The sequence below is a fragment of the Marmota monax genome, unplaced genomic scaffold (genome assembly GCF_021218885.2).
Source record: "Marmota monax isolate L192 unplaced genomic scaffold, Marmota_monax_Labrador192_F-V1.1 WCK01_AAM20220418_F8-fsc00025, whole genome shotgun sequence".
In the NCBI taxonomy this organism is placed as follows: Eukaryota; Metazoa; Chordata; class Mammalia; order Rodentia; family Sciuridae; genus Marmota; species Marmota monax.
In genome coordinates, this window is record NW_026691950.1 from 2,301,031 (window position 1) to 2,325,239 (window position 24,209).

The following is a 24,209-nucleotide window of genomic DNA, read 5'->3' on the forward strand; positions in this document are numbered from 1 at the left end:
TGAGAGGCGTGCTATCTATTTTGTATGATTGTTAACTCCCGTCCTAACATGATCAATCTAACTCTGTGACTCTTCAAGGGCATCTGTACTTTTCTCTGGGAACAAGAAGGAATCAGTAGGTCATGTTGCTCTTAAAAACACTGCTAGCTAGGTGCGGTGGCACCTGCCTGTAATCCCAGCAGTTTGGGAGGCTGAGGTGGGAGGATGGCAAGTTCAAAGCTCGGCCTCAGCAGCTTAGCGATGCCCTAAGCAACTCGGTGAGACCCTGTCTTAAAAATAAAATATTAAAAAGGGCTGGAGATTTGGCTCAGCCGTGAAGCACCTCTGAGTTCAATCTATGGTACAAAAAAAAAATAAATAAATAAAAGGAAAAAAAAATTTGCTAATGATCTGTCTTCTTGGGAGGTTACCAGGCCTGTTCTACCTCTCAATAGGCCTTTATACTTTTAAGAGGAAGCAGGAAATTAGGATTCCAGGGAATGTGGGTTGGGAGGCCATGACCCAGGTTCAAAGGTAAGGCAGCAGCCTCAGCCCTGCTGGGTTCTGAGCCTCTTCTGCGGGCTAGCCAAGTGCTCTACTACTGAGCTATATGCCCAGCCCCCAAGAAGGTAAAATTCTTGATCTTAATCACCTGCAAAGCCAAGTGGAGCAAGTGTGAAAAGTGCAGTAATTCCCTGGACAACTTGCCCCTTTCTGTCTAATCCCTTGCCTGACTTTGCTACTAGACACTGTGTGAAGTTACTGATGGTCTCTACAGAAAAGGGAAGGAAGTGTTCTATAACCTTGCCGTGCACTATGAAAAGGAGAAACAAGAAAGCCTGGGTTTCACAGGCAGTGACCATCAAGGTCACCTCAGCACTTTCATGAGATCACCAAACAGCTCAATGTCACATCAGCCACCTCCACAGAGAGTTCTGGATGCAAAGCTCTTGGGTACCTAACCAGACTTCCGCAGAGAGAGGTGGGACAGTTTGTCACATTCTGTTCCAATCTAAATGCTTAGTAGGATTTGAATGCTCCACCTTCTGAGCCAAAGTCTTGGTAATTCATCTTTCGTAGAAATTTCAAGCCAAAGACATGACAATAGCTTGTCTGTTTCTCCAAATGAAAATGCTCAATTAGTGAAATCACTTCTATGCTGTATCAGGGCTTTCTTAATTTTGTTGGAGAAAAAAAAAAATCAGTGTTAAAAAAAACCCCACAATTTAAGATAAAGTCTTGAAATTGCTTTAAAGAAAGCTTTATTTACTACATACATCCTAAGAATGTACTGTAAATGGAGCAAGATCTAAAAAGCTTTTCAAATACAATGCAGCTAAAAGTAACAACTAAACTAATAGCACGTGAAGCAGAACTCTAAAACTTTTTTTTAAAACATTTATGTAGTTTGTTCTTAACCCCTAAAAAATAAAAAGTTCACATTTCAAGTTATAAACTTACCTCAGTAGTGTACATGAAATGGTTTTGAAACAATAGAAACAGGTAAGACCACAGAGAGGAGGCTCACTGATACTTAACTGGCTGTCACCAACATTTGTTTTTAAGGTAGTTTGGTAGTTGCCATGTTAAGATACCGTTAAAAAACTTTTTTTTTTCTTTTTTGCAAATAATTTACAGGCACATGTAAAATACAGTAAGAGCACTGGGTCAGAGTTTCATCCAGTGACCCTCTGTGACAATCCTTCACAGGAAGGAGAGTACTTCTTTCACACAGTCAATGGATGAAGATCTGATCCAAATTGCATTTTGTTGGATTAGTCATTCCAACAGATTCCGAGTTGGGATGCAGCTTGCTGGGTACCTCATCAGGAACATTGCACTATCACTTTATGTCATTTAAGAATGATGGAAAGGAATGTCAGGAATGTTTAAAGGCCTTAGCAGGCACTCAATAATTTTATAGAATAGTTAAATAAATATTCCTTATATATATAAAAACTCATCCCATCAAGATGGGTGGGGGAAGGCATTTGGTAGTCTCTTAATTAAAAAAAAAAAAACAACTAAAAGTATTTGCTAAGGGCATGATCCTATTATTAATCCACAAATAAGAATTCAGCCATCAACAGAAATACAGTGAATGGAATGATTTGATGAAATCTCTAACATGACATAAAAACACCACTGTGGATCTGCTACCTTATTGCACACCGCACTTCCTGGATAGAGCCTTTTCAAAATTCCAAGTTGATGTAGTTCATAGAAGAGATGACAATCTTAACATTTTACTGTATTTTACATTCACTTTGCTAAACAAAAGCCCTTAAACAGGCACAAAACACTGCAACAATATATTTACTTCCTAATAAAGCAAATCTTTTTAATAACATTGAAATAAAATGGTTTCACTTTGCATTAAACTCTATACCGTGAACTTCAGCAACATAAAAAGACTAAAAAGTCAGCATGAGAAGATATTTACAAACTTTTATAAAACTCCTTCAGGTCTCTCCTCCTGGATATGCGGGCCGCACTTCAGCTCAGCCACCGAGTGCACAGCTAAGGAGGAAAGCCCTTTTCAACAAACATAACGTTCCCAACACCGTCGGTGACCACAGCATTTTGCATGAAACATGATAAGGCAACTAGAGGCTTAACTTTCTGCTGACAAGAGTCTTTGGGATCTTGTCCACAACAACATACATTCTTTGTCTCTAAAAACCCATACTTCAAAAAGGAATAAAATAAAAACATCAGAAAGGGAATTAAAGTTTTATCCTGGACAATTAAATAGCTATGCGAAGATGTCTTATGCAAACATAATATTAAAACCCGGTGCTTACACGTACTCTGCTACTGAAAAGAGCACATGTAGAAGATAATACCTCCCCAACCAAAACAAAACAAAACAGTACAACAAAACAAAGAAGCCCATTAAAAACCCAGGGAGAAGTACAAAAGCCACCAGTTGTTTTCTCTATAGAGTTCTTCATGCATCCTAGAATTGCCAAACTTTGAAGCTGGACTAGGGATGGGGACTGGGGTGAGGTGGGATGGGAGGGGCATGTTTAACAATCGAGGCACATGGAGAACCAACCCAAGGTAATGGTGACAGGTACAGCTTTCCAGTGTTTGGACTCAGAGTGTGACGAGTCATTTCCATGTTGGCCTGAGGAGAGATTGAGTGTTCCGATTTCTTTTCAAAAACAGAAGCATCATGGTAACACATGGTAACACCGTCAACCCTTAATGCCAGCGGAAATACAGCAGAGGTTTTACTGATATTAAAATTGCACTTTCCAGTATCACCTTTAAAATAATGCTTGGTGTAGTATTTCAAAGCACAATTGTTTGCATCTTTAAATAGTGAATATATATTTTCAAAACAGTTCTCCAGCTGCTCGAGGGTGCTTTTTAAACAGCCAGCTGGTCTACTATGGAAGGTACCACAAAATAGAACTCTCCGGAGTGCAGAAGTTAAGAAAATAACCTTCATACTGAAAAATATATCCTTAAAAAACAGAACAACACAAAACCTCTATACAAATGTCATTCGGCGGACAAGTTTTTTTAAAAGATGGTATTAAGGCACGGACCCCTGCGAGTCTCTGAGAAATGTACGAACACAGGCCTGCTCAGTTGAGGACAGTCTTAAAAAAAAACTAGTGAAAACTTCATGTGTATAAAATATTTCAGGTGATATTTGATATTCGATAACATTCTTCACTGTCACGGTTCACATGTGCGTGAATCCAACATGGTCCTTTCTTCATAAATTGTACAGTGTTCCTGCAGCGATGTTTGTGGCTGGCCATTGCGCCTGTCACCAGCCTCAGTAGGTCTGGTAGACGTCGTGAATGGGGACCTGAATAGCAGCAGCCGGGAAGGCCTGAGGTATGTAGCCCGCAGCGTACCCTCCGTACATGGCAGCGGCGGCGGCAGCATTCTTCTGTAGTGTGGCGATGGTGGCCGTGGCCGGTGCAGCAAATGGAACGTAACTGGCCCCGTAGATGCCGGCAGTGGGAATTCTTGGAACGTTCGGAGCCACCGTGTACACGGGGGTTATTGGGCGGCCCTGAGGGGAGACAAGAAGAAGCCTTCCTGAACCTGCTCACTCCAAATCACAACAGTTCACACTCACAACAGTTACCACCACCTGTTCATTCATTGAGCATCTTCTCCCAGGGATGGAAGAATCCCCAAAGATGGATGAAGGCAAGGGTTTCTATTCGCAGGACCTCAGGATGGGAAGCCAGGAGGGTAAGCAAGCAACTATTATTTTCAGGGACTGGGGTAAAAGCCATTAAAGAGCTAGGGGGAGTGACATCCTTAAGCACGTCATTCATCCAAATTCCAGGATGCCACCCTGGTGAAAATGAGACCAGAAAGGCTGAGGGGAAGCTGGAATACTCTTCTACTCATCATTCCACTCTGTCCATGCCCCATAGTGAGCTGGAAAGAGAGTTGGACAATCTTCCTTCCACACAATAATTAAAAATAAGTATTTTCCTTGAAGTGTGGCCCCTAAATACCTGCCAGCTGCCTTCACTCACACTTATTTGTGGGGACACAGAGAGGAGACTTTTCCAACTTAATGGAAATGGTCTTCAAAGGGACAGATTTTTAAGCTAAGACCTTAAAATTTTGTGACTATGTACTTTCCAGCCAATGTGATTGATGGCTCCTATCATGTCCCACCTGAGCTAGGACACCACTCTGCGTACCCCTCCACATAGAGGATTTTCTGCTAACTAAGAGAGTTGGAGAAAGCATCTCAGAATTTGGGGACGCTTAAACTGTGTTTTGAAGGACCAAGAGCGGTTTCCAAATGAGGAGGAAGTGAGGAAGCTCAAGCTGCCTCAGCGTGGATAGCTCTGTACAAGCCCCTGCTCAGAGTGTAAGACACCGTGTTTTCAGAACAAACAGGATTAGGAGGGGAAGATTCAGGTCCTGTGAAGTGTTTTCCAAAAAGTTTGCTGTGAAGCTAGTTTTGAAAGCAGCTTTGTGGAAAAAGGGATTGGGGCATCTTATGTTCCACAGAAAATCCTGAACTCAAGGCTTGTCTGGTCTCCTTACGCCTCACTACATCTAAATGGAAAATTAGACTTTAAAAGTTAGTTCTTACTGAATTCTTATAAAAAAATTAGTTATTTCTCTAACACATCTATGAATCAGACCAATAATTATATTCAAAGGAACTTCTAACTTAGGAATGTTTTTTTCAACTGTGTCAAATAACATATAATCATAACAATGAACGACAACAGTGATTACCACTGCCAGGCACCATTCTGCGTTCCTTGTTTGATTGACATTATTGAATCATCACAACGGCCAGTGAAGGTGGGTACCTGATTACGCAGAGAGGTACAGATGTGTTGAGTGATTTGCATATAGCGACACAGCTTTTAAGCAATGAAATGTCGGACCCAATATAATCTGGCCTCCTATGACACTATGCAATGTACAGGGAGAGTCTCATTAGCTACCCCTTACAACCAGGAGAGTGTTGAAACTGGAAGACTAGGTCGCAGCAATGCTTTCCAAAATGTGTGGATATAGGTTTTAATAACAAATGCACTAAGGGAGGAGACGGCAGGGAGGGAAGGACATCTCTCAGATGTGCTCCGTCCCCCCAACACCAAGTTATGAACATATTTGCAAATGACTCAGCACTCAGGGTGGATGAATGACAGAATAAATCCAGAGGAGCATCAGTTCTGAGTGTCCCAGTGCTGACTCAACCTGGACATACGACCTTAATGATCATAAACTAAGTAAAAAAAAAAAAAAAAGAAAAAAACTTCTACCACTGTGTTTCCAACATGCTGCCAGGGACAAGAACTCACTGACAGCTGAGTAGAGTGTTCTCTGAGCGTTCCCTATCACGTGCCTAGTACTGTGCAGTAACTTACAACAATGAGGCTGTCACGACTCAACTACATGGCAACACCCACGGGCCAGCTACCGCCCACTGTGCTCCAGTTTTCTAATAAGTGTGCTCGATCTTCGTTTGTGCTATTGGTTAGGGTGTCGCAAGGGAGGGCTGACTGAGGGGGGGGGCGCTTCAGTCTTGGCTTCCTGGTGGCAGGTCATGCGTGGATATCTAAATTTCCATAGACCAACATTCCCTGAACTTCACTGAACACCTACTATGGTCTGGGGACCCAGTTTGTGGTCATGCAGTCAAACTCAAGACATGATCCTGCCCACTTTGACCTCAACAGAATAGTGTCCTGTCAGAGCTTCCGGCTTCCTGCTTTCGTGGTGCAAACCAGTTTAAAGGTCATTCTTTCTGCCCACCAAATGATTGAAGGTGAGAGTAAGTAAAACCCAAGTATGGGGGCTAGGACCATCTTTAATCACCTCTGTGTATGAACCTATATCCAGATGATTTCTGGGAGAAGACATGGGCTGGCAGAACCACGAGGTAGAATGGGCTTTGTTTGTTTGTTTTGCCAAAAGATGTTTTCCTTCAGGTCCTTGGGTTGTAGTTCTATTTCAGGCCTGAAGCAAAATGTACTGTGACCTGGTTGTTTTTGAAAACCTTACAATCTACAGGAAATGGCCTAGGTGGGCGCCCTGGCAGGGCAGCACCAATGGGATGACCAGCAGGGGGAGGGAAGGGTCTGCAGCACTTGTCAGTAGTGACCAGAGCACTGGAGGGCTCACGCTGTCTGTCTGCCCTTTCTGATAAAATCATCTCTGTGCCCAGAGAGTGGGGTCAACAAATCCTCCTTAAGGCTGTGAGAAATATCAAGGCTCAAACTCTCCTCGGCCAACCTGAAATCAAGAGCAGGTTGCTAAACCCCTGGCCTCTTTTCTCACTCCCGGTGACGTCCCTTTCATGGACAGTATTTTTCTGTAATATGAGGACGGAGACAGATCTGATCTGCCTGCCCAAATTTGGCCCCTTGCCAGTCATATGGCTCTAGGTGATTCAGTCACCTCCCCAGCCTTGATTTTCTTCCCTGCAAAGGAAGAATAGATGAGAAGCGTCTTGCGGAGAGCCAGTGAAGGACTCCTGTGTTGATTAATACAGCTTAATCGAAGAGAAGGAAGAGAGAAAAATGTGGGAGTGGCAGCGGGAGAAAGATACCATTGAACACCTTTCAAAACTACTTCTAATTCAACCGAGGAAACTGAAACCGTGGATTAAATGAGACCAGGGCTGGCCTGTGAATTTCACTTCCTCCTGCTATCCCAGATTTTTTGTGAGCTTATAAATATATTAACAGCTTTATACCTAAATCACCAAGGTCACCCCCCCTTTATTGCATGCAATTTGCTTTGTTTTCACCCCACTCCCTGTGCTTGGCTAAGACTCCTTTAACATCAGTGTTGGTAATATGCCTTTGTCACAAGTAACATTTGCAGGTAGGACTTATATCCCCTAGCAAACGAGGGGGCACATGTTCCTGGCCTGGTTATATGTACTAGGTCTGAGACTTTCAAAAAGTGACACGTGTCGAGGGGAGATGAGGTAGGTGGGAAGGTGGCAGGTGGGCAGGGAAAAGACTGGGTTTCCCTCCAGGAGGAATGGTTATCTCTGCTCCACCTGTATTACAGATTTCTTGTTGAGAATTAAAACACTGTGAGGAGGCAATTTGAAAAAGCCTATCTACACTGGCAAATATTTCTTCACTGCTTGCAAAGGCCACATGAACTTTTAGATATAAAAAGGCTGAATTGGATCCCTGAGCATCTGCAAGGCAGGGGAGGAGGATGGAAGGTGTACCTCAGGTAGGTTCTGGAAGCCACGCTGGGAGATCAGTTTCCAGTGTGGCTTAGAGAGGATTCTTTTCAACAATCAGTGGTGCTTAAAAATGCTCCTTCTGCCAGGTATGGTGGTGCATACCTGTAATCCCAGTGACTCTGGAGGCTGAGGCAGGAGGATTGCAAGTTCAAGGCCAGCCTCAGCAACTTAACATAACCCTAAGTAACTTAGTGGCTTAGCAAGACCTTGTCTCAAAATAAAAAATAAAAAGGGCCGGGGATGTGGCTCGGTGTAATGCACCTTGGGCTTCAATCCTCACTACCACCACCACCACCAACAACAACGAAACTCCTTCCTCTGCCATGATTCAGCAGGAAATTCAAAAGAAGCAGAGGGCTGAACCTATTAGAGAATCCAGGTTAAAGGACAAGGACAGGGTGTTCAGACTTAAAGAGTACAAAGGCATAGCAGGTTAAAAAGTCAGTAGCTCTGGGCATTCTGCACAAAGTACTAGAGGAGGAACAAATGTCCACAGCAATCAACTGACAACAGTTGTACTTTGACTGAATGAGTTTCGTAGTGGAGAAGAATTAAAAATTATTACTCAATGCAGTTGGCTAGAAGGAATAACTTCTAATGTTCTATAGCACAGTAGGGTAACTATGTTGACAACGGTTAATTGTATATCTCTAATGAGCTCGTAGAGAGGATTCTGAATGCTCCCAACACAAAGAAATGACAAATGTTTGAGGTGATGGATATGCTAGTTACCCTGATCAGATCTTAATACACTGTACCCCTAAATATGTACAATTATTATGTACCAATTAGAAGTAAAAATAGGTATTAAAATAAATTACCTTAATTGCAGAATTACTTTCAAGTTATGGATATTTGCAATCATTCCTCAAGTGATAACTAAACTGTCATGGTACAGTGTGAGTCTCTTCCTTCCTTCTCCCCATCACCTTAGCCCCCTACGGATCCTGACTTAAAGAAGTCTTTTTTTGTTTGTTTGTTTTTATATTTTTATTAGTTGTTGATGGACCTTTATTTTATTTACTTATTTAGATGTGGTGCTGAAAATTGAACCCAGTGCCTCATGCATGCTAGGCAAGTGCTCTACCACTGAGCCACAACCCCAGTCCAAGAATTCTTAATGACACATTGACAAACTCCAATTGGTTTAACCTTTTCTGAGTAATGCAGCCAAGAATGGGTTCCCAGTAGGCAAAAGCAGGGAAAGAGCATCCTCCTGGGGTGGCTATTTCAGAACCACTGAGGTACTCGTATAAAATGACAGCTTCTAGAACCCCAGTCCAGCCCAACTGAAATGGCTTTGAGTATAGTGATCAGTTTCTCAATACATGCCTTGGGTAGTTCTTGTTCAATTAGACCCTGGGTGCGGGCATTTCTCATTTGTAGTAAGGTGCTCATGATTGAATGCTTCACAGAGAAGAGCTCTAACAAGACTTTTTGGTAGGGTTGATGTCCCTCTGTGCTGTGCACTGAAGATACAAAGAAGCCTAAAACATAGCTTTTGGCCTGGGGGAGTCTCTTTCTAAGACACAGCACAGTGGCAGCTAGGTGCCAAGTAATACTGTGGTAATGGCAAGTATGGGAGGGAGGACTTCTCTAGGACAGGTGAGAGGGAGGTTCTGCAGAAGAGACACAACCAAGAAATGGTAGGTAGGAGAACACGATGAGCAAAGGAGGGGAAGGAGGCCCAAATGGTAACATTAGTTTTGGAAAAGACAGGGGAATAGTGTGAACTGTGGCCAGAGAAGAGGAGTGAGGGCAAATTTTTGTAAAGTTTTATATACTTTTATCTACACAGAAATTCTTGTGCTTTTTACGCATATGTGTGCACACATAAATACATAAAACATATTTTATATATAAAGGGTAAACATTTAAAAAAAATCTTTCATGAGCTTCAAATCAGAATACGAACACAGGCTCCATCTCCCTGTACTCCCGGCATCAACTCCGTCACAGCATGAGCTGAACACGCTTCGGTGCTGTACAAAAAATATGACCCTGAAAACCACACCTCACATTTCGTAATACTGCTCCCTATCTTTAATAACAAGGACACACTCAAAGCAGTGCAATTCTTAATAAAAAAAATTACCCAATCCCATAGCTGTAACAGAGAGCTAGGCTCCAAGTAAATTCTAGTGCTGAATGCTAAGATGATGCCACAGCAAGGAGAGGATCCACACACAAATGACAATGACCCAAGGGGAGCTCTACCTGGAAAGGTGGCGGCGTTGATACTGCAGGAATGACAGCGGCGGCTGCGGCAGCAGCAGCAGCGGCGGCGGCAGCACTGGCTGGGTCTGGCTGCACAGCGATGGGGCTGATCATGTGCTCCATTGTGTGGATCTTGCCATCTTCAATCATTTTAGGGGCTGGGGCTGCCTGAAACATGGAATATTGGGCCCCGATGGCAGGGATGGCCACTGCAAGAGAAGCAAGAAGGCAAAACAGGTCCGTCACTTTCAGTCACTGAGGAGGATCTACCATGTGCTCAATGGTATTTTTGGAAAAACGAGGTGAGCAGTCAGGGGGCCTCCCCAGACTTTATGAATACTTTTTCAGTAGAGGCCATTTAACAAGGTGCTGCCCAGCAGGAAGGGACGGGAGGCAGCAGGGAACTTCTTCTGCTTGTCTTGGAACCACACGGGATGGCGTCTCCCGATGTGGAAGGGGAGGCTAGAGCTAGGGTGTGCACCAACATTTTCCACTTGTCTACAGAAAGCTCCCTCTGAATCATTCTCTTGATGTCCCATCAATCAGGAAAGGGCCTGAGACCCTGAAAAACGGGCTCAGGATAAGAAGTGAAATCGAAGGTGGGAGGCCCAGCAAACGTGAGCGCTGCGCCTGCCTGTTGGTTCTCACTCACCTCTTCCGTCACCAGACCCAGGGCCTTTTTCACTTTCACCACTTAAAAAGTGCTGGTGAGGTTTCATTCTGACACTTCAGAGATCTGTGCACATTCTCCCTGCCCTGTATTTCGGATGTCAGTGTTACAGAGCAAGGATGGGGGAGACTTAACAAAAGATGTAAAATTCTCTAATTTTTCTAGCAGTAAAGCAGGAAGAGTGACTGGTCTTTCAGGGACCTGCCAATTCAAATACTTTCTGAACAGCATCCAAAGGAGTGATTTTAAGCAGAGAATCAAACAGATAGTAGTGATTGAATGTCAGCACACAATAAGAAAAGTTCCCAAGGAAAAGATTTTAGCATTGATTTGGGGGAAGTCTGTGCGTGTGTATGCTGTGCGTGTTGAAAGGATATGGAAGAATATGAAATGGATACACAAAGAACCCTTTCATTTATGTTTCTCCTTCAACTATAGGTAGGTCCATTTATTCTAATGAAGATTGACTTGATCAAAAGTAAAGAGGCAAATGACCATAAGTGGAACAATGGTACAGTCATTCAATAAAAAATATCTAAAACCTTAACCAAATATTTTACCTCCCTTTCCAACCATATCTTCCACTGGTCTTGTGCCCAGACACCACCACCCTGGTGTCTCTCCTAGTTCAAATTTTCTGGGTGCTCAGAAATAGAGGCCAAGGGGATGGGATGCAGAGGGTTATCAATTTAAGCCTGTTGGGATTGTACCAAGTAAACTCTACAGGGTTCTGGCCACCAGCCTGCAGGAATCTACCTAGGGTGATACATGGCTAAAGACTGTTCAACAGTTATTTTCTCTAGTTAAACCTTAAGCTACGTAACTTGGCAAGAGGAGAAGACCCTTTCCCAATAAGTAGAACTCCTTTATCCAGATGTTTTGGAGTTACAGAAAGCTAGGGAATCAGTTTTACATTGCTCATAGGACCAATGATATTTATAAGGAAATCTAGTGCCAGTCACTTAACTGCAGAGATGGAGGGACTATTTCACAGGCAAAAAACAAAAAAACAAAAACAAAAACAAAAAAACATCACTTTCCTTCAAATGGAGGCTCCATTACAAACGTGCTTTTTAGCCCTGTGAAGCCAATGCCAATCTATGTCTCAAACACAGATTCCTGGACCCAATTTTGTCCAGGAAAATCAGAGTAGCTGAGCTTCAAATGCTCTTCAGGCCAGGAAGAAGTCATAGAAATATTGCTCCAGTTATTCAACAACTCAAGTTTCCATGCTTTTAGATGCTTATGAGGTACCTGCTGAGAGCAAGTTTGTGCAGGGCTCACTGAATGGAGTTAAAATTTCTTGCAGGTTAGGATCAGAAGCCCTGCCTCGGGTTAGGTGGCTAAGGGTAGCAACGATGTTGGCAAACAGGTTCTTGGGGCTTGGAGCACAGTTCAATATCCCCAGCTGGATTGACTTGAGCATCCCTACTCTAAATCTACTGATCCAGCAGGAAGAGGACGCGAGTGCTAGAAATTACAATACAGGGAATCAGCAATTACAGAAACTCTGACGACTGCCTTGTCCCCAAGTGTTCATGTTTGCTTAGACCACAAGAGGGACAGATGGTGCTACTTCCTCTTGAAGGGAGATTTCTACCCTTTAACACCCAGAACTGATAATAAGCTACACCTCCAGGGTTCAGACAGTTAGGGTAGGACGGGGGATATAGCTCAGTGGTAGGGCCCTTGCCTATATGGATGACACTCTGGGTTCCATCCCAGCACTGAGGGGGAAAAAAAAAAAAAGCAAAAATAAACAAATAAAAAACCACCTGATGGTGGGGCCAGAAATAGACCTGAGAAAGAAAAAGACAGATTTTGGCTGTTGGAAGATACAGAGTCTCATATTCTTCCTCTCTTATATCTTCCCTCTCCTTAACCTTAACTCTGCCTTTTGTGTGTGTGTTTGTGTGAGTGTATGTGTTATTGGGGATTGAACCCAGAGGCACTCAACCTCTGAGCCACATCCCCAGGCTTTATTTAGCAACAGGGTCTTGCTAAGTTGCTGAAGCTGGCTTTGAACTCGTGATCCTCCTGCCTCAACTGGGATTACAGGCATGCACTACTATCTGGCCTATCTCTGCCTTCTTGGCCACAGGTTAAGAAAAAGACCAACAATTGGTGATACCCACTAGAAAAAGTTTCTACTCGACAGTTTGATTTGAACATGGTTGGAGCTAGACCTGGAGCTAGATCATCCCATAAGTTCCAGATAAGAAGGTCTAGGAGGCCACCTTCTTTTTGCCTAGTCTCTGGCTGCCCGTGGTAAATGAATCCACATACGGGTAACCAGAGGAGCCCAGAGGGCTTGGATTCACTTCAAAGATAGGGTTGGGGTTTAGGTAGAATGGATGCATTCTTGCTCTGCTTTATACTGACCTGTACCAGGTTTAATGGCAACTGGATTGACAGCAGAGATTTCCAAATTCGGCACAAGTTCATATGCTTTTTCTTGCTGCTTTCCTTTCCCTTCATGATATCGGCTATATATACCGCGGCCAGCAGAATATCCCCCGAGGTAGGAACCCCTGGGTCCGGGGGCTCTGTTGCCAGCTGCACCTCGCCCTCGGCCTCTTATGCTGCCTGCTTATAATAACAACACAAAAAATGATGAGCAAGCAACCGTGACAGCACAGGAGGAAGACCTTGGCCCACGATTCCTGGCATTTAATTTGTCCTAAGTCTATATGGCAGGTGGCTGCACTTTTGGACTTGGATGGGCTGGTCAAGAGGCTCCAAACATGCTGTTTCCACTTAGATGTGCATCCTAAGTCTGCCCACTCTGTGCAGGAGATTAACCAGCAAAGCGAGTCCCTAGAATTGTAATTGCAACTTCAGTAAAGAAATATTTATAGAGTGTAAAAAAAGTTCAGTCCTGAAAAGGGATCTGCTAGTCCACCTGCCTCATTTTATGATGGAGAAAACAGGCCTAGGGACATTAAGGTGACTGACTAGTTACAGATCCAGATAATTAGAGAACAGGACCTAGAACTGGGGTTCTCTGTTTTCCAGTGTCATGCCGGGTTTCATTATGTCCTAACCAATGATTACAAACAGCAACAACAAAACACTGCCCCAACTTAAACATTTAATTTCAGAAGCAGGTTTTGACCATGAAATGAGCAGGCCTACCAAATTGTGCAGGCCCTAACAAGAGAGACTGTAGTCCCTTGATTGGACTGCTCCCAAAAGAAGGATCTGTATTTTATTCAGTGCTCAGAAATCAGTCTGAAGAATCAGCAAACAGAACTCAGAACCCAAATCCAAAGCCAAAAGAGTAGGGCTCATGGTCAATCAGCTCAGTAAAGTATAGGCTGCCTAGTAACGGGACGCCAGGGAGACCCGCAGAGGAGAAGAGTCCCACTAACCTTTCACGAAGTAGTCCCGGTTGGGCCCGATCAGAGCATTGTAGGGGTAGCCGTAGTAGGCCAGTGTGTAGGGGTCGCAGGGATACACGTAGCTGGGCTGCTGAGCTGCCGCCTCCGCTGCGCCTCCGCCCTTGGCTGCCTTCTGGTAGCGGGAGTACTGCTCCTTGTCCACCGGCTTGGCCAGCGTGACCTCCAGGCACGAGCCCTCCAGCTCGGTGCCGTTGAGGTTGTTCATGGCATGCACTGCGTCCTCGCGGCTGGTGAAGTGCACGAAGGCGTAGTCGCGGATCTTCTTGACGCGCTCCACGCAGCCGGGGTTGAACTGGCCAAAGCTCTTCTTGATGGTGTCCTCCGTGGTCTCGATCATGAGGTTGCGCACATAGAGGATCTTCACGGTTTCCATCACGTCCTCGTCCACGTCGATCTCAGGCTCGGCCCAGTCCACGGCGATCTGGTGGCCCCACAGCTGGATGCGGCCAGGCATGAGCTTGCGGCGCGCCATGGCCGCGGCGCGGTGGCTCTCGTACTCCACAAACGCGAAGCCGCGGTTTTTCATCTTGTCCGCAGCGCTGGCGTAGACGATCACATCGAGCACGCCCTCGGTGACCTTGGCGATCTCCTCCAGGATCTCCTCGCGCTTCTTCATCTTGGGGATGCCACCGATGAAGAGGCGGCAGTTGTCCACGCTGCAGCACACGCCCAGCAGGCGGCCCGGGCGGATCTCGTAGTTGTTGAGCTCGCGCACCGCGCGCTTGGCCTCGTGCTTGTGGCAGTACATGACGAAGGCGTAGCCACGGTTCTTGCCGTCGAAGTCCATCATGAGGCGCAGCTCGTAGATGCGGCCCACTGTCTCGAACACGGGCACCAGCTCGTCCTCATACACGTCGCGAGGGATCTTGCCCACGAAGACTTCGCAGCCGCGCTGCGGGTGCGGGCCCTCCCAGCCGGGGGGCGGGCCGCCATACTTGCGCTGCCCGTTCTCCTGCACCATGCTGTAGCCGGTGCGTTCCATAAGCGCCAGCAGCGAGGCCTCGTTGGGCGCGCCCGCCACGCCCTCGGGTACCTTCTCCGAGGAGGCTGAGGCTGGGTCGCTGCTCATGGCTGCGGTGGAATCCTCTGCGGTCATAATGTCAAAGGCATCCACAGCTGGTGGAAACCTGGAGAAGCAAAAGGTGGCATGAGTGGGGAACTGCACCGACTTCAGCCCCAATTTGACTCCTTTGCCTCTTTCCAGGCTCACAAGATGCATGCTTAGGAATTTTTAGGCCATGGGGTGGTTAAATGAGAAATAAGATGGAGGCTGTTGTAGAACTGCAGCAGCCTTAAAATAGTCTGAAATAGTCAAGTTGAGCAGGAAAAACCAGAAGTGACTCAGAAGGGGGGGAAAAAAACCAGAATGAGCAAGTACTTCCGTTTTATCAGTCCTCCAACAGCTTTGAAACTTAGAGAACCTGCTGCCACTGTTGGTGAAAACCTTAGTTTTTGCAGTAAATGGCAACATCTTTTGATTAATTCCTGCACTGTCAACTCAGATGATTCAACTAAAGCACACATTCTATTTCTTTATTTTGCAAATGCAGTCCTTTTATTTTCTTTCTTAGGCAGTTTTTTTTTTAAATATTGTAGGTGTGGAATAGAGAAATGCAGTAAATTTATGTATGTAAGTATGTATATATTTTAGTTTATTTATTTGGGGGATCAAACCCAGGGCCTCACACATGCTAGGCAAATGCTTCACCACTGAGCTACATTCCCTGCCTATCCACCATCTTCTTCATTTTTTTGTTTGGCTCCAGGGGTGGGTACTGGTCAGGGAATGCTTTACCACCTAATTACATTCCAATCTGTTTTTATGTATTTATTTATTTTGAGACAAGGTCTTGCTAAGTTTCTGAGGCTGACCTGGAACTTTCAATCCTCCTGCCTCAGCCTCCCAAGTTGCAGGGATTTCAGGTTTGCACTACACCATGTCTGGCAAGGCAATGCAATTATTAAAGAAAACTTTGAGCAGGTTTAATAAGTAAGATACATAGTTGTGTGCTGAAGCTTTAGAATAGGAAGGAATGGAATGCCCACATTGCCATGGACCTGGCTTAGGAACTGTATTAAGTCAGTTTATGCTGTCCTTCACACAAAATTCTTGGTATGAACTGTTTATGGATTTGGAATCAATCCACAAAAGAGCCAGATCAACTTCAAGTTGGGGGACTTATGAAGCAATATCTTCCTGGTAGAACACAAGAACTGTCACCTGCATTCTCTTACTTTTGTCTTTTCTTAACCTCTGTACATGGTAAATGATACCAGTATCAATTTGCCCCTGGAGAAAGACACTCAGAGAGGTTAAGTAAACTGCCCCATTTCACACAGAAGGTGCCAGCCTGGAGGAAGACTTGATTCTAAGATTCTGGCTCCAGATTCTGTGTTCTTTCTTCAGAACTGTGCTGTGCAATAGTTTTCTGTGATAATGGTAAAGCTGTCAATATCACATGTGACTACTGAACATTTGACATGGGGCTAGTGAGGCTAATAGAATGAATTTTAAATTTTATTTATTTTTTATTTATATATGACAGCGGAATGCATTACAATTCTTATTACACATATGGAGCACAGTTTTTCATATCTCTGGTTGTGTACAAACCATATTCACACCAATTCATGTCTTTATACCTGTACTTTGGATAATAATGATCATCACTTTCCACTATCATTAATTACCCCATGCCCCTTCCCTTCCCCTCCAACCCCTCTGCTCTATCTAGAGTTCATCTATTCCTCCCATGCTCCCTTCTCCCTATTCCACTATGAATCAGCCTCCTTACATCAAAGAAAACATTCGACATTTGTTTTTTTTGGGATTGGCTAGCTATCTTCTCTAACTCCATCCATTTACCTGCAAATGCCATGATTTTACTCTCTTTTATTGCTGAGTAATTTTCCATTGTGTATATATGACACATTTTTTTAAATCCATTCTTCTATTGAAAGGCATCTAGGTTGGTTCCACAGTTTAGCTATTGTGAATTGTGCTGCTATAAACATTGATGTGGCTGTGTCCCTGAATTTTAAATTTTATCATTTTTAATTAAATTAGCCACAGCTGATAGTGCTGGTCTGAATTTTGTCCACCTTTACCCCTATGGTATAGAGCTTTCAAGGATGACTCAAAATTATACCAAAGGTGTTCAAGGATGACTCTAAATTATACCAAAGATATTCAGAGCTATATACAATGCTTTTGTAATGAAAGTCTCCAATTGTTTAAATTTTATTGAAAATTAACCACAAACAAGAAATCATTGCTAGTCTACCCAGTGATAGCCATAGATTTTCTCATCTTTTTTCTAATTTTGGGAGTGATGTGATATACAGCTTGGCTTCTCATAAATTTACTTTCTCCTGCTTTCCACTTTAGAATCATTCTTTCATGGTTTTACTCTTCATAAAAATATCATTTTTAATGGTGGCACAGAGTTTATCATTTACCCAGAATCAGGAGTGTCACTCATTTTTGAAAAAAAAAAAAATAGCTCCATGAATTGTTTATGAGACAAAATTTCAAGTTTTCAAGAGTAATTGAGGTAATCCAGTGCAAGAGTGCACACCTGTCATCTCAGTGACTCAGAAGATTGAGGCAGGAGGGTCACAAGTCTGAGGCCAGGATGGACAATTTAGAGAGACTTGGTCTCAAAATAAAAAATAAAAAGGGCTGAGGATGTGGCTCAGTGCCTCTAGGTTCAATTCCCAGTCCAAAAAACCAAATAATCTCATTTACCCGCTTCCTTCAAAATAAACCATAGTTTATAATTGTTAGATCTATCTATACATAAATATATATTAAAGACCAAAGATATATGTATAAAAAAATCACTGGAATCTGCTTTATTAAACTGTAGTTCCCATATTGCATGGAAAAAAAAAATAAAAAAATTTAGATGAGTTTAATTATTAAGAAAATACCCCAAAACCTTAATTACAAAAAAAAAAAAAAAAAAAGTAAAATATTTATCAGTTGGCCACAACTGTCCTCTGTTCATCTGCTATGATGTCAAGAGGCAGTATAGTTTGTGAGTAAGTGTGTGGCCTCTGGAGCCAGACTATGTGATGTACAAGTCCCAGCTCTAGTTGTATAAGTCCCAACTCCTGGTTGTATGACCTGGAGCAAGGACACTTAGCTGCTTCCTGTCTCAGTTTCCCTACCTAATACTATTGATTAACCTCATTAAATTTAGTGGAGTGAGTAAATATATACAAAGCACTCTGAACTGTGTCTAAAACATTATAAATGATCAAGAAATGCATTATTTGCTGGGCATAGTGGCATCCGCCTGTAACCCCAGCTACTTAGAAGGCTGAGGAAAGAGGATTACAAGGTTTTAGAAATCAAGGTTTTAGCAAGACCCTATCTCAAAATAAAAATGCCTAGTGATGTAGCTCAGTGGTAGAGTGCTCACCTACCATGCTCAGGGCCCTGAGTTTCATCCTCAGAACTCGAGGGGTGTGGGTGTGTGGGTGGGTGGGGGACCATTATTATATTTTATAAACTTCTGGAAAACTCCAGACCAATTCTTTAAATTTTAGAGTAATTTTTAAAACAAACTTTCTAAGTTCTTTTAAAAATCTGTTGATGTGGCTTTTATTCTTTCTTTTTCTTTGCTCTTAAATGCTTAAAAGCTGACTTGACACAGTTCCAGTTATGAAACTTTTTTTTCTAACATATATTTGAAATGATACATTAGTTCCCGTAGTTTCAAGTTGAAACAGAAATTTCATCATCAGATTTGAAGATGAAGATCTTTTTTTTTTTTTTTTGAAGATGAAGATCTTTTCCCAATGGAAGATAAGCACACATTTTTAAAAAGACTATTTATATAAACACACATATTTATAATCTGTGACCTGGGAAGGAAATGCTAGGTACACGTATAAACATGTATGAGGCAATTCAAGATTTTACCTGTTATACTACAGAAAATATTAACTGCCTGATGTCCAAAGGATTAGATCTCATTGCTCTGTTGAGATACATGAAATTTACTTTTTGTTTCACTAACTGTACTTTGAAACTACTGTTTTAGCCAGAAATAGTCTTATAATGGTCAGGTTGTGGAGTCATTTCCAATTCCAACCCCAAAAAGTAAAAATGAAAATTTTGTTTTAGTCTGAAATCTGCTGGTGCCAGTAAAACTGTTTTGAAACTTTCAAACTTATTATTGAAACTTTCAAAATAGTTATTGCTTAATTCTTACATTTGCAAGCCAAGGAAAGCCTTTTCTCTGTGCTTTCATCATTTGGAACAAACCATGTTACTACCCTGTTCCCTTTTTTTCTTTGCTACTAGGAAGTTCAGGAATGACTTTCACACCAGTTTTAGTAATTGTGTGGGACATTCAAACATACGTTCATGTTCATCTATTTTGGACTATAGTTTCTTTCTCTTTTTAAACATTTTTCTAATATATTCCCATTGCCATGAATTGAACTATTTATTTTAGTCATGTTGATGCTTAGAAGGTATCACACAAATTTTGGAACTAGAAGAGGAATGAATGCATACATACGTGTAGATACACATGAATGTATAAATTCAATTTCCTGCCAGACATTGATTAACATAATATTCAAAGTAACTGTGAGGGCTGGAGTTGTGGCTCAGTGGTAGAGCACTAGCCTAGCATGGGTGACGCACTAGGTTCGATTCTCAGCACCACATATAATAAATTAGATAAAGGTATTGTGCCCATCTACAACTAAAATTATTTTAAAAAAAAAGTAACGTGTCTTGTACACTAACTACAAATATGGCGTTAAAAATGAGTGAGAATAATGAGACACCACGTCACACCATTAGGATGCCTACACTAACAAAAACAAACACATAGAAAATAACAAGTGCGGGTGAGGAGGTGGCGATATTGGAACCCCCTGTGTAATGCTGATGGGAATGTAAGATGGGGCATCTGCTGTGAAAAATAGTAGGATAGGTCCTCAAAAAAATCGAACAGAATATCACACCATCCAGCAATTCCATTTCTGGATGGACACTCAAGAGAATTAAAAGCAGGGACTTAACGACACATATGCTCACCAATGTTTCAGCAACATCACTCACCAAAGCTATAAGGTGGATACTGTACCAATGTCCAGTGGATGACTGGATAAGCAGAATGTGGCTTATGCACAGAATGGGTTATCAGATACCCTCAGGTGAAAGTCTGACCCATGCTACAACCTGGGAGAACCGTGAAGACACACTGAGTGAAACAAGCCAAATGTGAAAGGACAACTGCTCCACTTAGATGAGGTATTTAGAGTAGTCAAATGAATAGACAGGAAGTAGAAGAGTAGTGGCCAGGCCTGGAGGAGGGGGAGGGTGGGGCACAGAATGAGCGTTCATGGACACAATTTTCCTTAGACTCAATAAAAAGCTCTGGAGATCGGTGAGGGTTCACGCCAATAGTAATGTACTTAATGCCACTGAATTATGCACTTGAACATGGTTCAAATGGTGCATTTATTATGTGTACTTCAACACACACACACACCCCCTAAAAAAATGAGAGGGTAAAAAGATGCAAAAGGTAGAAAAATAGTCAATAAGATTAGGATTTCATTAGAGGCCTTAGAGAATGGTAGGCTGAGTACGTTTTCACACATTTGTGAAAAAGTCTCACATCAGATCAGTTAAATAAGTTATGTAAACTTGAGGCCAAAAGCTTACATGTATTAAAAGATAAATGAAAAGGGCAACTATACAGGCAATTTAAGAATTCCAATATATTTTAAAGGCAGCCTTCTTGAGCTTCTTTCCCTCCCTCTTATCCTAAATGGTTTACATTTAACTCCCATTGGCAAATTTATGAAAGCTTTATACTAATGAATGAAGCTGGCTCAGCTCCTGACACTTATATGTGAATAACTTTTTAAGATTTCCCAAAAGACATCAGTATTCATTTTCATTGATTCAGCAAATATTTTTTGAGCAGCAACTATGTAGCAGGCACTGTGTGGAATATTGCTAGACCTCATTCCAGTGCAGTTTACCTCCCAGGAAACTGAATTATGCTCCAAATACTAAATAGTTGAAAATTAAGGCCCTTTGTGTATGTGCTCATTAACCAGATTGCTTTAAAAGGGTCAAACTTCAATATTGTTCATTTGTTTCTAATAAGTTTATAGTCTCCTCAAGTTAACAGTCAGGCCACTGTCACAATTTGCTTTTAAAAATTAGAATACCTCTTTAGAAAGGTCAGAGTGTACACATGTGGTGGTGGGGGGGAGGTGTCTGAGGATTCATGAGAAATACTATATACTGATGTTGATGAGATTCTTGCTTAGGATAAGGTGTCCACACGATAATAAGTAGACTTCAAAAGTTGAACCTTGTCAATAAGTAAAACAAAATACCTGGATAAATAGCATAGAATCTGCAATTTCATCCTTCGGCAGGAGACAGTCAAGCACGTGTTGAATAAATGCAGTCTCTAGAGTCAGAGAGCCCTCGACCCAAATCCTGGCTCCTGCGCTTACTAGCTGGAAAAAACCACTTGGCCTCTTTAAGTTTCAATGCTCCCATCTTTAAAACGGCGACCAGAGCTAATGTTTATGGAATGCCTGCTATTTGGCAGGCAAAATGCATGCTCTTTATGTGTATTAACTCACTCCACTCCTCACAGTGTCTAGATGGCATGTTATGAGGATCTCTGCCTTACAGAGATGGGAATTGAGACACAGAGAGATTGAGCAGATGGTTGGTTAATGAGCATCAGAGGTGTCATGATACTAGCTGACAGTCTGGCCACAGTGCATTCCACAGTTGCCCCAAAGGATTCTCATTGTAGTTGACATATACAGTGCTCCTGGTGCATAACCTCCCGCTGTGACCAAGGAACGCTAGCACAAGAAAATCTGAGCTTAAAAAAAAAAAGCTAATAAAGACATTGAACTTGAGGCAACTTGACCCTGTGTGCAAGATCCTTGTGTTTATAGGAAAACAGGCAAAAGTTTACCCCAGCCAACTTTTAACCAGTCAGTGAAGAAGCCAGGCCAGTGGGTTCTGGTACAGACTGGATAGAGTCTCAGAGCCTCCCAGATTCAATTCACACCAGGTAAGCAGTGCCCTTCTCCACTGGTGATGTGGCTCAGGCATCCAGATGGAAGCCTGTTGCTCCCCTAACCTTGGCCATAGTGCTTTGAAAGGCTGTTCCAGAAAGAACCTGAAGAGACTTGCCACATTGGATGTAAAAGTCCAGTCATCCATGTGGATGCCAAATCCCTTGAAGGCAGGACCCTCATGACACCCAAGCTACCTTTGCACACACTAAAAACACATTCCTCTTTGCTGAAGCTGCTAGCCTTACACATGGCCACATATCTGAAACAAATTATGTACTGTTTGGCATATAAAAACAACATGGAAAAATATAATTTCAAATCAAACTTAACTATTCTGAACTACTAAGTAGAATTTCTTTTTCTTGATTTTAGGCTGAGTTTGAACTTGTTGGGTTAAAATAGAATTTCAGGGTAAACTCAAGAGTTAAATAACAAAATCATCAAGGAATTGAATTCCCTTTTCAGTATGGTTTAGAGAATCTTTAACTATGAAGTGACATTTTAGAGGGCAACGGATACCACTGTACTCAGAAATATTTCTAAAGTTTACAAATCAATCTTTATCTATGATCAAAACCTGTGTGTGTGTGTGTGTGTGTGTTTGCGATGAATATGCAATTTGGAATTCTAGGGAGAGTTTTATTTGCTGACCAACTGACAAATTGCAATTTGAAGATACATTCAGTGGGGTACAGTGTTTTTTTTACCACTAACTGGAATTTAATTCAGTGAAAGGCTTTAGAATGTGTTTATCCAAGAAGTAATACCATCTCTGTTTGTGGTTAGATTTCTGTTTTGATGCTTCCTGTGCATATCATAAAAATTTATCTTTACAAATAATCACTTTTTAAGCATGACCTAACACATAAAATGTACAGATATAACAAAAGACATGCCATACTTGCTAAGAGCAAAGACTGGAGAGTTGAAGAAATGCAAGTTCAAATCATGACTCTGGTGTAATCCCTGTAGCTTGGGAGGCCAAGGCAGAGGGATTGCAAGTTCAAGGACAGCCTCTGCAATTTAGCAAGATCATAAGCAACTTAGTGAGAACCTGTCTCTAAATAAAAAATAAAACAGGGCTGGGGATGTGGCTCAGTGGTTAAGTGCCCCCATGTTCAATCCTCCGCACCAAAAATAAATAGATAGATAGATAGATAGATAAAATCATGGCTGTGCCATGAGGCAAATTACCTCAGTTCCATTTCCACATGTTTAAGGTGGTTCTAGTACCAGGATTTATTTCAGAGGACTGGCTCCAGGATTAAATGACATTTGGCAATATCTGGCACGCCATGTGTTAAAAAGGTTAGCAAATACTATCACTATTAATTTTAAAGAATGTCACAGGAAGGCGAGAATTCAGGTGTTAGAGAAGTGCTTGTCACAGAAGTTGAGAATCACCTCATGGTTTACACAGATATTATTATGTGAAGGGAGATGTTGCCACAAATTGAGTTTGGGAAGGCGGGGGTGTGTGTGGGGAGGAGTACTGCAAGGAAAAAAAGATGAACTTCTACAAAAAGTTTCCAAGACATGGCCCTGCCCTGAGCATTTATCTTTTTGCCCAGTGCCAAGTTACCACCACCCACCTGAGTAAACACGGGAGGGAACACTCCCTCCAATGGGCAGGCCTCTGGCACCAGGACATCTCGGTCAGATCAGAGTTTGAGCGTGTGAAAGGAGCCCCACTCAAAATGGAGGCAGGGCTCTGGGGATTTACCTGCAGGCCCACACCATAAGCCAAAGGCTGAAGCACAGGCTCTTTTCTTCCCCCTCTCTTTTAACCTTATGCTAATTGAAAGGCATGGCCCTTCTGACACATAAAAATCTTTCTTTCTATAACTCTCCTTTATTTAGGCAAAAATCTTGAAAGGATCAAGAGCCAGAGACTCCTGACCTCCTGGGCTGTACCTTGAGCGCTCCTGGCTGTGCTGGGAGGAGCTCATGCACCCTGCTCTTCACTGTGTTGCTGCTTGTGTGGGTTTTGTTAGAGCAAAGCACATCATTCAATGAAGGATTGTGTTTGATAAACAGACACAAAGCCAAGAGGCTCAATGTTCCCAGGCATTTCTATCAACACATCCCTGAAAATGAGGCATTTTGCTGTGAGTTCCCAGGGATACTTGCTCTTTAT

The 24,209-nt window shown here is 42.5% G+C and overlaps 1 protein-coding gene across 9 annotated transcripts in view; it reads right to left on the reverse strand.

Annotated features, from left to right (window-relative positions):
* Positions 1-1,211: 1,211 nt before the first annotated feature.
* Positions 1,212-24,209, reverse strand: part of Rbm47 (RNA binding motif protein 47) — a 162,125-nt gene continuing 139,127 nt past the window's right edge. For 7 of the 9 annotated variants that reach the window (XM_046452951.2, XM_046453028.2, XM_046453091.2 and 4 more), the window contains 4 exons: positions 13,955-15,111; positions 12,966-13,172; positions 9,914-10,122; positions 1,212-4,015 (listed from right to left, as the gene is read on the reverse strand). In XM_046452951.2, coding sequence (XP_046308907.1) covers positions 3,773-4,015; positions 9,914-10,122; positions 12,966-13,172; positions 13,955-15,080 — 1,785 coding nt within the window. In that variant the 5' untranslated portion in view covers positions 15,081-15,111 and the 3' untranslated portion in view covers positions 1,212-3,772. The remainder of the gene's footprint in view (positions 4,016-9,913; positions 10,123-12,965; positions 13,173-13,954; positions 15,112-24,209) is intronic. The other 2 variants (XM_046453382.2, XM_046453460.2) reach the window with 2 other exon arrangements.